The 14,094-nt window shown below is 46.3% G+C and overlaps 1 protein-coding gene across 1 annotated transcript in view; it reads left to right on the top strand.

Annotated features, from left to right (window-relative positions):
- The window catches only part of LOC120810671 (eukaryotic translation initiation factor 3 subunit H), a 42,558-nt gene that overhangs the window by 14,214 nt on the left and 14,250 nt on the right, over window positions 1–14,094 (top strand). Inside the window, exons 3-4 of the mRNA XM_040165431.2 lie at window positions 9,371–9,538; window positions 12,861–12,960. Coding sequence (XP_040021365.1) covers window positions 9,371–9,538; window positions 12,861–12,960 — 268 coding nt within the window. The remainder of the gene's footprint in view (window positions 1–9,370; window positions 9,539–12,860; window positions 12,961–14,094) is intronic.

Below are 14,094 nucleotides of genomic sequence, written 5' to 3'. Positions count from 1 at the left end.
CGGGATGAACAAATGGTATCTCTGCCACTGTAGGAGGCAACTGAACACCAAAAGCAATTATCAGGGTTTAATTCCTACTTGTAACCTCTATCTTGGCAAGGAACTGTTATTAAAACCAGTTGCTCACATTTTCCGCTTATGATCCTCTGGGCGATTTTGACTACCCAGGCCGGGTCCCGCCAGTTCTCTGCTGTGCGGCTGGTGTATCGCACGGTGGCAGAGAATTGACCGCATGGTCCTCCTGTCGAAGTTGACCATGAGCTTTAGAGGTCAGTTTGGCTCTCTTGATTTTCCTCAAGAAGAAGGACCCTCTGTTGAGCTTTCTTCACCATGTGGGAGGTGTTGATGGCCCATTTGAGATCCTTTGTGATGTGGATTCCCAGGAACAGGTCTTCCTGGGAGACTAAGTTATTGTCAGAACACCACTTGACCACCTCCTCGTTGTCTGAGATCAGTCCTACTACACCAGAAAAGGGCCGGGCTGAGCACGCTGCCCTGCGGAGCTCCTGTGGTCAGGATGGGGGGGTTGGTATGTGCAGTTGCCCATTCTGACGGTTTGTGGTCTGTTTGTGAGGAGGCTTCTATTGTGTAGTTGCTCAGATCCTTAATATTGTTTATGGCGAAGAAATGTCATTTTACTTTCTTCAAAAATCTGAGCATCTTTCTCAATAACGTACTAATGTTTTGGCGTTTTACAGTCGCACATCAAAACTTTCTTTTGTGCCTCTCCCAATGAGGCAATTGCCTGATTGAGAATGATGCATGATATACAGTTGCACTCATAATTATTCAACCCAATTGCAAATTAGGATAAATTGGGTGTTAGTAGCCGAACTCACTCTACTGCTGCCCCCCTTCTCCCCGAAGTTTTTTTTTTTTTAGTGCAATCTCTGTATTATTTACAAAGTGGGCTTATTGCTGAGTTGTAAGTCAACCACATGTGAGATGTTATAAGCATGGGTATATTATCTTTGGTTCAGAACCATCATTTAGGGCTGCTCTAATTCAATGAACTCCATAACATAATCATGCTATTTTTAGCAATGTGTTCTAGATAAATCCTCTTAAATGTTATTAATGTCACTCTGTTAAGCAGAGCAGACATAGTTTGCTTCATTATGGCTCCGCGCGATTTGTTGACCAGCTTGCCCGTAAATGAAACCAGAGGCCGTCTCTTTTGGAAGCGGCCGTCAGCGTTCCATCGTCACTCACTTCCACCAGTTGTGTAACTTCATCACTCGGTGACTGACATACTGAAGCGTTTTAAACGGCCGGCTCCCAGGCTTTGCAGCAGTCCTGCCAGAAGGAGTTGGTGGGGCAGTGTTTCCTTGAGTGGGTCGGGGGGGGTTCATGGATGAATGGTTTGCACCCAGAAACTAGTTATGTAACGCAACATTAAACTATATTGATGTGTCCTTCAAGACCCAGAATGGTAGAATGCTTAGGGTAGGTGAACTACGGAGGTCAAATTTCATGTACTTACTGCCGGGGGAGAATTTGTTGAGGTGCATATTGCGAGAGTCTCAAGAACTCGTATGTGACCTTTCACCACACTTACCTGGCATGTTTCTGACAAGTGTAATAGCATGTAACTACTGTTTCATCCTATAAATCATTTGAAAAGATATTGAAATAACGAGTAACCTTTAACTAGTATTTGCCCGGAGATCAGGTGGATTTAGTTTTTCCTCCCACTCAAAGACTCATTAGGATATGTGAGCAAATGGACACAGGCCGTATCCCCACGGTATCTCCCCGTCTACGTAAACAAAGCAGCCGCTTCTCTGCCGTCACCCCGCTCGTGCGTTTCTGTGCGTGGGCGTGTGAGGCAGGCAGCTCCCCGCGGGCTTTGCTTAACTAAGATTAATTGCACCTAATCCACTGTGCCAGGTGGAACATGGGTGCGCTCGCACAAACACACGGACGCAGGCACAAACAGGCGCGCACATCCCATTATAGCCTCGCTTGTGACAATTAGCCTCGTATCTCTCCCGACGCCCCGGAACAGACCACAACTCGATACCGCCATTTACTCCTCGACAACCGGCGCATTCATCACGGTTCCCTCGCTCTGAGCGATGAGCGCGCGGTACGGACAAAGTGCCGTGACAGCAGGACGGGTTGTCTGCTCTGCACATCGGCGCCCGCTGACCCTCAACAGAACTTTAGGAGAAAAAGGAAAGCATGTGCTTGAAAATGGCGCCGTTTGACAGGTGTGTGCGAGATGCGGCATGTCTGTATGAACATGCGAAGAATAATTAGCAAGGAATTTTATTTTTATTTGCATATGCCTGTACAATCTACATATAAATATCCCTAAATGAAAACTTGGTTGGAAACTGTAGCTAAATATTAGCTTTCTACTTCTTTCTCTCACACTGTTAGCTAGAGTTTGCTCAAAGAGGAAATGTACCGATGAAAGACCTGCTGACGCCTTCCATGTAGCGTTCTCCTTTCCACTCTCTTTAGCTCCTCTTCGCCGCTCTATTTCTGTCTCTCCTCTTTCATAATGATGTTGAGTGGTAGACCTCTTAATCTTGCCACTGTGTTGTCATGCACATAATGTATCTACATGAACTCGATGGCACCTTCAGCAGCACAACCGGTCGGTTCTGTCCGTATTGAACACGGTAAATGAACCCCACACGTCCAAAGTTGATGTACATTTATTTAAACATAATTTATTTAATATTTTTTCCTTTTGTACCATTGTTCAACAGTCCCAGGTCTGCACTATAATAACCTCTGGACATGCATGGTTCTACTATCTGTTTTTTTAAATGGGATTTTGCTTACCCGTCACGTTAGCGGGATTCTCGCAAATGTCACTGGCGAGCCACTGGATCACACAGCGTGTGATGATCCGTCTTTTCAGCCTCCGTGTAATGTTAGTCAGATGAGCAGCCAGTCAGTGACCGGATCAATCAGCGTATTGTGAGGAGCTACTGGCAGATGTAGGGAGATGGGTAGGTCGCATCTACGAAGATGACCGAGCGACAATGGCCGCAGTGAGGCTTTGCTTTATGCTTCTTACACTTCTTGCCCGTCTGGCTTTGGGAAGAGTTTCATTGGTGAGTGAACGAACAATCTGTCAATATATTTTGAAGGTGCCTGCTCTATTCCAAACTTATTCCAGGAGCTGCCTTCAGGACGTTTCAGTGTAACAAACCATCCGGGGGGGTGGAGCGGGGTCAGTTTAGGGCAGGGGTAGGCAAACTTTTTAGCTCAGGGGCCACCTTGACTGTTAAAATTTGACTGACGGGCCGGCCGGTATCAGATGGATAGACAGTGTTTATGTCAACAAATATAAATTATAAGTAAAAGCCAATAACTAAAAAGTAAAGTGAACTTTACATTACATTGCATTTCAGTGGGAACAATGTTGTTGGTCCCCCTTTTTTCCCCAGTGCATGATAGTTTGGTGTCAGCTTTGTTGTGGCAATTCTCAACACAGGTGAGCAGCGCAGACAGCAGCAGCTGGACTCGCAGCCTGATGCGCTGCAGAAAGCATCTTCTGCCGCACGGCACGTAAATACCGCTGTAACGCTTCTCCGTTCCCGACTTGAGTTAAGAAACATCAATGCTGGTCTTTTGCCATCATCGAGCTTTGGGAAACTCAAGTCGGGAACGGAGAAGAGTTACAGCGGTCGTTACTATAATTTATAATTCATAATACTCGGTGGGCCGGATCAAAACGCCCAACGGACCAGGTCCGGCCTGCGGGCCATAGTGAAGGGACTCTGCAGAGGAGGAAAATGCAATAATTTCATCAGGTATTCTGCGCTCTTATTTAGTGACTTGGAGGAGTAGCAATGTTAGCGGGGGGCTGGGTAAACCGTCAAGCAGACGTGGAACAACGAGGCACAACGGGCAGCTCCTCTCAAGGCCTTCCATCGTCAAGATTGACTTTGTTCTCCAAACTCGACAATACCAGATGTATTGTTGTACAAAGGCGGAAAGTCTGGCTAGAGGCGCTTTGTAGAATACTTAACAGGATTGTGACAGACCTTTTTGAAGCAAAGTGAGGAATAAAAATGCATGTATAAGTGGGGGATGGTGTGAACCACTTTCTGCTTATGTCTCAGTGCACCGCTCTGGGTCTGTTTGTCCCTCATCGGTCGAGAACGTGGACTCATTAAGTAAGTCGCCGTCCTGAGGGTTGGATGAAAACTACACGCTTCTATGGCGATGGTGGCTTTAGACTTTAATGCGCCGGATCCTTTTTCGGATTTTTCGTTTTTCCTCTCTGCTCTCAAGTATTTATGACATGCCAAGATGAGCACGCTTCGCTGTCGCCACGGAGCACCGCTGGCAACATATGGGGAATTGGTCATTCAGCGCAGCCTGCGACGCCAGCACTCCCATCAATCATCAGAATGGACATTGTTTTGTGTTTTTCAATGTGGACTTTGTGAGGAAATTGATGGGTCAATGCAAAGTCAAAATGTATTTTGTATGCGAGGTGAGAAAGCAAACCCGTGTGGATTTTTCCATGCTGAACACTTGCGCTGCTCAGATAGCAGCTGTACTTTTCTGTTCGGAAACCAAACCTTTTTAAAGAGTTTATTATTCTACCCTTTTTTTTAATTGCAACTAAAAGGGTATTTTTAAGAAAAATATTATGGTTTCATTTTTGGATCGAGGTCTGATTGGACCGTCAAACTTCATTTTAAGCTTTTTGAAATTAAATTCATCTGCTCCACTTCCTCTCTAATAAGTAGATTAAAAGCATAGACTCGTGCCTACTTATTTCCAGGCAGCCAGTCGAGGTGTTGATTACAATGTGCTGTGACTCACAGCTCTTCACGTTCAGACACAAACTAACTCGCACGCATCCCGCTGCGCCCGCTGACGTGTTGTGGCCTGCAGCAGCATGCGAGGTCTGATGCAGTTCACCTCTCGTGTCATTGAACATTAGAGAATAGACTATCTGTCCGCTTCATTGGTAAGACGTGCTCTCCCAATCACACACTGGTCTTGCCTGATTATGACGCTTCACCTTATTGCCCAGGGTGATGCGTTCATCTCCCAGCTAGTGTCGCACGGTGTACCGGTACTAGAAAGTTACCACGGTACCCTGACGTTGAAAACTATAAAAAAAAAATTAGTACAGGTACTTAAAAAAAAAAAAAAAAAAGCACGCAATCATAGCGCACTCACTGTTCTGCTCCCTGTCAGGCTGCCTGCACGCATTGACTGCGAGGCTTTAACACGCGCAACAGGCAGCCGTCATTCACAGCGAGTTATAAGGGGAGACACACACAGACCCGTCGGTAAAACCTGCTTAAACCCCACCCAGGCAAAGGGAGGGAACGCTTCGAATATGGCCAAGCACCTTTCAGACAGACACCCCGAACTTTTCAGAGAGTTCAAAAGAACGACAGGCTGGTGGATCTTGACCCAATTGTTTTTATTTTTAGTTAAGAAAAGATAATTATTCCATGAATTAAGAAATATCAATGTGAAAATATCAAACTCTATATGCAGTAAATTAAGCATTGTTTATCCCACAGGCAGTCAAACCGATGGCTGGTAAAAAAGGAAACCTTACAGATTTTTTATTTATTACTATCACAGATGAATATTCTAGTATCCTATTTGTGGTATCGTAAGTATCGGGTACTGTAATATTTTAGCAGGTATAGTATCGAAGTCATAATTTTGGTATCGTGACAACCCCACTCTCAGCTGATGCCTCCACTCTACCCTACACACATGCTGGCTTCACATGGTCGGCTCGCCATACACGGCGTCCTCGTGCTTCGCACGTCTCACGCTTTGTATTTGACGTTGCGCTTTCCACACACACTCGTGTTCACAAACACAGTCCTGCTCTCCCAAATTTTTCCAGTCAATCAGAATCGCATCCTGTTCACCATTCTCTCGCTTACCCATACTATTTTCTTTCTTTTTTTTAATTTTTTTTATAGACTTTCCTTTCTTTGTCTTACACCTCCCCCTGCCCTCCCTTTCCTCTTTCTCGCTCGCACACCCACACCCGTACTCACTCACACACACGCACGAAGGGAACGGGCAGACTCATTCCCCGACTGGCCTCGGGACCCAGATTGATTGATTTTAGGAGAGGAGGCCGGACAGCCAAAATGAATGAGGAATAGCAAACAGTGGCGCATGCTCCCACCTCTGTGCCTTGATGATATTCTGAAATTGGCTGTTCTCTGGCTTATTCTGGCGTTAATGTCCACAGAATGTTAAATGCTGTCTCGGTAATGCAACAATGGGGAGCAAGATGGGTTTTGGGGGGGGGGGGGGGGGGATTCTCTCCATAGAAAATGCAGAGAGGTGGTCATGCTGGGATTCTTTTTAGGACTGTTAAGTCTCATTGTGGAAAGGATCCAGATAGCAAAGGTAGTACGCATAATGGCTGCTCATGTGCTTAAAGAATGGGCGAGGGAAGGAAGCACACATTTCTAGCTGATTTTTGTGAACGGCAAGTCAACATCCTGCTTTGTACTAAAAGGATTTCTTCTGAATTTGATCATCAGTGCGCTGCTATCTTTAACTTGGACATCTGTGAGCTACCGCACTGGATTCTTCTATAGTTGGACGAAGCAGATGTTTTGAAGTCGAGGCTAAACCCTTCACCTCCACCTCAAAGCCAGCAGAGAACCTGGTTCCTTCATGTGCCACCATTCAGATCACCCTTTGTACCTTTTGGCAAGACCATAGTTACTTTCATGTTGATCTTCAATCTCTTCTCGTCTCCTTTCACGGCGGCTGGACAAACAAGGTGATTTTGTGTCCTTTACAAGGCTCTCTGTTCTGTATTTGTGCTGTAATCAGAACATAAACAGATAGTATCAGGATGCAGTAGTTTAATATATGTATATTTTGGTGATGGAAATAGGAAGTGAAAAACAATATCAAATAGTAACATTTGGATCATGGGCAAGAGTTAACCATATTGATGTAAAGCCAGTAAATTGTTTGCATTAGCTGCTAGCCTTGGACCAAATCCCTGTTGGAGATACTGCTATTCAAATATCCATTAGTAATTCAGGAGAAGCTCAAGCATTGGCCCAACCATTTGGCTCAATAAACAGTTTCTTTCACTACCAACTATGTTGGTGTCTCTGCAGCATTTCAGCCAACCGGTCTTTGTCTCTTTGGGTGGGCGCTTGGTAGCTTTCAGCCCCCCGTTGACCTCCTGGCTTAGAGAAAACTCGCTGGAGTCCCAGTTCTTTGGATTTCTTTGGCATCTCCTCCTGTCTCCGCACTCGATAACAGGAACAGGAGAGGAAAAGATGGCAGAGCCTACGGTTTGGCCGTCGATGCAAGTAGTGATGACTAACTATGTAAAACAGTGACTGGGCATATAAAGACTGCACCCACGGGCGGGTCACCAAGAACCAGGAGGGGAGCTGGCGGTTAGATTAGACACACGCGAAAGCCGATCGGTGACCGCGCGCCTCTCGTCAATCCTCCAGCTTTCTCTTCGGAGACGGATCACTCTGGACCATTTCCCAGCTATTGACAGGGCGTCGCGGCATGCACGCGCACCAGCGTAGCTTGAGAGGTAAGCACTGGTACGGATTTGGCATCAAAGAGCAGAGACCGGTACAGCGGCGAGGTGGGAGGAGGCCTCCCCTCTCCACCGGGCTCTACGTGTCCTGAAGTCTGCTGCTAGCGTTCCCCGAGGCAGAGCTGCTCTCCGACACACTGACCCTGCATGGCACAAACGCTGGCCCAGCTCCAGTCTGGGCCCCCGCTCTGTCCTCCTCCTTTGACGGCCCGGGTGAACTCTGTTTGTAGTCGCACTCGTGGCTAAATGAAGCGCCCCTCTTGCAATGTGTAGGGTAACAATACAGTGGAGAGCTGCGGGACGAATCGCCCCCCTTTCCAAATTATAGTCTACACACATTCTCTATTGGGTTTGCTACTACGCTTGACAATCAATCACACTCTCTGCAGACACACACACACACACACACACACACACACACACACGTGTGACACCACGTGACACCTCTCCCTCGGTGGTTTGTCACTGAGTTTCTACACGATCCCCAATCTCGTGTCTTCCGCCTGATGATACCCAATCTTCCCGAATGCCTTTCCCTGCTTGCCGTCTCTCCACCCTATTATCCAGTGAATCCAGGCTGCTTGCTTTTTATCTCACTGTCAATGTCCATCGTGGATTAAAAAGGCCAGATAAGGCCGGCCTAGTGCAGCCGGTCCATCCCGGCAGGACCGCCCGTGAATGAGGCCTCTTTGTCCGTCCGTCATCGATGTTCCGATCCACATGTTCCTTGTTTGATTGTCTGGAGTTGCCCGTCTCCTCGGGACGCTCTCCTGCTCTGGGGGGGTGGGGAAAAATGTGTAAATGTGGGCAGACCGGTGCAATTTATTCTCTGCAGTACAGCAGAGGCAGCGCAACAAATGAGGTGCTTGTGGCAGGCTGGCTAACGACTGGATAAGATAATGCAAATAAACCTGTAGGTTTTGCGTGTGTGGCTGCTCTTGTCGTGAGTGCCGCCTGTACTTGCAGATGTCAGATCGCTTCAGGTGACCACGCGTTGATGTATTTTGACTGAATTCACGCCCTGCTTTACATAGCAGCATCCCCAGCGGTCAAATTCAGACAATTAGAGAGGACCCTGAGGAGAAGAACACGTTTTTGACACTCACTCATTCCCGCTTCTTCCTTTTTTCTAGACGCCTCACCACCCTCTTCCTCATCTCATCCCCTTCCTCCTCCCTCTGCAACATGGACGTCTTCCTCTCTCTCCACTATCCTCCCCCTTGCCATTCTCTTTGCTCGGTTTCTGTTTGTCTGCTTCCCGCCTCTCCATGTTGTTCTTGTTAACAGCCCCAGTAGGAGATGGATGTGCTCTACAGGCTGGGGTCTCGGGGACCACAGCTGCCCAATAATACCTGATTTATCAACGTCCTGCAGCTAGCCTGCATGGAGATGTTGTTTTGCTTTGGTGCTTTGGTTGCTTGTATTTCTGGCTGCCCGTCCTCAGGATGTGTCTGGTGTAATGAAATGGTTCTCCCTGTGATGTATCGAGTCTTTTCTGCAGTAGCTAAAGCCCATCTGTGTGTCTATCCATCTATTTTTTTTTTTTTTTTCTTTTTTTTTTTCTGTCGTGAAATATTTTCTGACACAAGGAATGAAAGAGTGAATGATGTCCAGGTTGAGGTTTTGTTTTAGGATTCTCAACCACTTGTTTGTTGAATTTTGTTTTTCTCCCTGCCGTCTGTTCTTGCACCATGTCCAGTTCCAGATGGAGACCAGATATTCGGATTCCTCCAATTTTTTTTTTAGTGAAGTTTAATTTTGAATGAAATGTTTTCTTTCTCTTTTTCCGTCTCACTCCTCTGTTTGTACTCCTCTCTCTGCCTGTAGTCCAGTACCAGATGGAGATGATGCGTTCTCTGCGCCACGTCAACATTGACCATCTGCATGTGGGCTGGTACCAGTCCACCTACTATGGCTCCTTTGTCAGCCGAGCGCTGCTCGACTCTCAGTTCAGCTATCAGCACGCCATCGAAGAGTCCGTCGTGCTCATTTATGGTAAGTTGACCCGGACGGAAGGAGGACAACAACTGGACTTCTTTCCCCTCAGCCCAACTTCATAGTCAAAGTAATGTAGGAACTGTATACGAGATTGGTAGGTCACAAGATAACTGCACCGAAATATCTACAGGTAAATCCAATACATTGTTAATAGCTGGAAGAAAAGGGAATTCCTAATTGTCACAGTACATAAACAAGTCGGGCTTTGGCCAAAGTCTTTGAATTCGAGGTTTACAATACCTTTTTGAAAAAACACAAACCGTGTGTTTCAATGTTGCTTTGGTAGAGTGGTGTCCGGCCCAGAGAGCTGGAGGGTCCCACCGACGGGGCAGGGAAACCGGGTCAAGATTAACACGGTATCCACTAAAACAGCGATTCCCAAAGTGTGGGCCCACTGGTGGGCCGCGCAGGTACTGCAGGTGGGCCGCGAGAGGTCAATTTAAACAAACAGATAAATAAAACAATAAGGCTCTCGCTCGAAACTGCTGCTCTTGTCCGCCTGTCGTTATTCAACAAAAGGCGCCGCCAAACAAAACAATGTCAAACGGGGCACCCTCTTGTAGTATTAAAGTAAATATACCGCACTCCAAGGCGCACTTAAAAAGCTTTCATTTTCTCAAACGACAGTACACCTTATAATCCGGAGCGCCTTATATATATGGATAAATTGGTTAACCGGTTGATCCATACTGGTTGTACACGGCGCTCAAGGCGCTCTGCCAAACATGCCAAAGCTCGGTCTACGATGGCGAGATGCTGAGCGGGCGCTCAAGCGCGTGAGATATGGAGCTTGTTTCAGGGCGCGTCGGAGAAACAAAGCGTTCTTCTCGTTCTTGCCGAGCACTTCATGAGATTAAAGAGCGAGAGACGGTGCCCTTTTCTTTACAGTAGCTGAACCACCAAGCCCCGTCTCCACACCCCCCCCCCCATCCACCCGCCTCGACGTCAAACGCCTGACTGCAGTATCTTATGCGCATTATAATCCGATGCGCGCTATATATGAAAAATGTTCTAAAATGGGTCATTCATTGAAGGTGCGCCTTATTGTGCGGAAAACACGGCACATGAGCTCCGGAGAAAACGGTATACAAAACATACATCGTCGGTTAATACATTTATCGGTTAAATTCTTACGGTCATTTAATCATCCCTAGTTTATGTTTTGATCAGAGTTGTGATTAAAGGTTTGGGTGGGCCGCAAAAGATTTTCAGATTTCAAAGTGGGCCGCGGCATTCTTGAGTTTGGGAACCGCGGCACTAAAAGGTCACGTATTGGCATCGTGTGCCTCCACCTGCTCAGCAGTAAAGACCTTTAAGAGCTGCCTGTAATTGCTGCACCACGGATGCCGTCCCGGATGGATAAAGCTGTCTTTCAAAGTACAACGATATAAAAACCGACCTGACCGCGAAAAAGAGCTGTCAGCGCTAAACACTGCATTTAACTCCTCTGTGTCTAAATACGTGCTGATTCACTACTACGTACAATTGCTGCTCATTGACTTCTAAGGCAGTATATTAGTGCATTCTAATATAGTCGTGGTCTAAATGCCCAATATTGTATACGACACAATGTGGCGCGTCTTCCTCCTTTCAGGCTCACGTACTGAAAGGTGCGGATGGCCATATAGTCAGATGCTCACTGACCTGAAATCAGTCTCCCGTTTAAATGTCTTAGTGTTTATCCACATTTCCTTCCAGTCACGAATGAGGCAGAAACCCCAAATCCCCCTTTTAAAAAAGTAGATTGTCATGACTTGGTTGCTTTTTAAAAAGTCGCTCGCCAGCCAAAGCAGCGTGGGCAACCGCTGGTGTGAAGGAACTCCTCACGGCCCTGTTCTTTGCCTCCAAACTTCAGGGTTGTCATCTTCTCAAATTGTACAAATCCTCGACGGGCAAAGATTAATTTTAACCAGCAGACATCTGAACCCCTCTGATCTGGTCCCGCCAGCCAGCTGGCCAACGAGGCGGGCAGTCGGCCCTTTCTCATTCGAAATGAGGCCCCCTGTTAGTGTCAGTCAATAATGCAGCGCTTAATGGATCAAAGCCCCTCAGAGGAATTGACATCATCGCTCTTTAAAGACAAAGGGAAATAATTGATTTTGGTTTTCCTCTGCTAGTCATTAGCTCGCCGCTCACTTCGCGCTGTTTTGGTGACTCAGTCGGGATGTGGAAGTGATGTGGAATAAAATTGGGCGACCGAGCCCTTCCTCCGAGTCGCTCTAGAAACTTGACATTTTGCTGTCTTTTTAAGTGTTACTTTAACTTGCATTCAGTTGGTTGAATTGGTTTAATGTCGTAGAGCCTGCTGTGTAAATGTCATTTTGCGATGGACGGACCACTAGCTCCTCCACTCCTTTCCTCGCTGCTCACATTAGGACGCCTACACAGACACGTGGGTTTTCCAGCTGTAGAATGGATAGAAAAGAATTCCAGTTAAATGTCAAAACAAAACCAGTAAGCTATCTAATGGGGAGAGACTGGATCTCACCTGATTCTTTTTAGGGCAGCTCCTCTCCTGCTAGAACTTTTTTTACTTTTCTGTGCTCAAGACACTGGATGCTCTGATCAGTTAGACGTCTTTCAATGTTTGCAATAATTAGTAACTTTACACTTCTGAGATGTGTAAACATGAATACAAATGTAGTGCGTTATAAATACTCTTCGCTGCTTGACTTTAGTAAGAACAACATGCATTCTGGATTGTGGCTTTGGCCTATGATGGTGTGCAAAATGCAAACCCACACAGCTCAGTGTGCACAGTATCACGGAACGGTATAGTTGCAGAGGTACATAGTTTCTGCTTCTGGAATCCTCCTCACTCTTAAATCATTGTCCAAGGATGTTGTGGGTTTTAACAATGTGCAATTTCATCAAATAAGCCGATTTACAACTTTCTATAGATCAGCCCATAGATAGCCATTATAAGTGCAATTAAAGTGCTACAACTTGTTGTTTTTAGTCAAGGATATTTTCTATGGAAGTGATTGAGTCCCAAATAAAACCTGGCAGGCTATTCTCACAAGCCTCCATGCTAAACAAATATCCAATAAGAGTCCAAAGTTTTGATGAAAAAAAAGGGAGACCGGGTTTAATGACACAAACATCAGTTTACAAACGCTCAGCAAACCTTTAAAAAAAACACGCCCGATGAATGAGACTGAGTTGTGTGAACAGATGTTCCGACTCGGTTTTCCTGCTGTGAAATGCTACCAGTCTTGCTTCAATTCATCAAGACGCTTGTGTTCTCTGGAGTCTTCCTTCGCCATGGGGACGCGGTACAGTATGTTTTTCAACTCTATCGCTCTCCTTGTCATTCTAGACCCCATAAAGACTGCGCAAGGCTCCCTGTCCCTCAAGGCCTACAGGCTCACCCCCAAACTCATGGAGATCTGCAAAGAGAAAGATTTCACACCTGAGTGGTGAGTAGCTCACAGCGAATCACACAACAAGACACTTGATGGAAGGAAACATGCACACATGGGTTTAGTTATAATATGTGCACACATAGCCTGGTAGTCTTAACATCGCTGTTCGGGTTTGCCTGTTTGCTTCTTTTTTGACTCTACTTATCCATCAAATGAAAATAAAGGCTTTTGCATCCACAGGGGAGGCATTAAGAAGCAGTTGCGGATTGATGCTGGTGGTGATGAAGATTTATCAGATCGTCCTTGCCTGTCCAACAAATGTACCATGATTACACTTTTTCTGACCGTGAGGCTTATGGTAATTGCTTTCAGAGCGCAGCTAAATGTAATGAGGGGGACGATGTCCCAGGCAGTTCAGGGTAGTCAAAGTGCGCCAACTCACACATGCACAAACGGGCGCTTGGAGAGACACGCACTGAAAATATGCAAGCTAACGGCATCAGGAAGACGTCCTGGGGGAGATCGCATTGCTGTCCGTTCAGGGCCTCCCGATATAAATCTTTGAATTCACTAAGTGTACTTGAGGGGACAATTTTATGGCATCATTTAATTTCCCTTTCCATTTCCTCTGTATCTCTCCACCTTTGTCTCTGTTGCCAGGGACTCTTGTTATTGGCCCAGTGTGTTTGGCCCAGGATCAGAATCCCTCATTTCTTTAGCTTTTCCTTGGTTCACATGGTTTATTACAGCCCCAATCGGTGTTCCCAATAAGCCTGTAATTGAGAGGGCGGGGCAGGAAAGGTAAATATTGCCACATAACAATCTTGCCTCAACGCTATTATTTTATGAAAAGACAGGAAATCTGGATATCCGTAATATGGATTCAGATTCGGAGCTTCAGAAATGTTTAATTTCCCTCACACAACACTTTGTACAACAGAAAGTCCTTTCATGTCTGTGTATTTGATGTCACGTAAGCTGACATATATTGTGTACCTTCCTGAAAGGAAAGGCTGGATGGATGAGTTCTGAATAGCCCGATCCCTTTGAACTGCCCTCCAAGTCCGCTGGGGCCACGGAGGCAGTGGTCAATAGCCTCCACTTCAGCACGCAATATGAAGCATCAAATTAGTCGGCCTGCGGAGTCGACCTTTGGCTTCGTCCGATGGGGCCCGACTCAGAAAGAGC

The sequence above is a fragment of the Gasterosteus aculeatus genome, chromosome 20 (genome assembly GCF_964276395.1).
Source record: "Gasterosteus aculeatus chromosome 20, fGasAcu3.hap1.1, whole genome shotgun sequence".
Taxonomy (NCBI): Eukaryota; Metazoa; Chordata; class Actinopteri; order Perciformes; family Gasterosteidae; genus Gasterosteus; species Gasterosteus aculeatus.
Note: the sequence above shows the minus strand (reverse complement) of the source record. Positions and strands in the feature narration are given on the sequence as shown.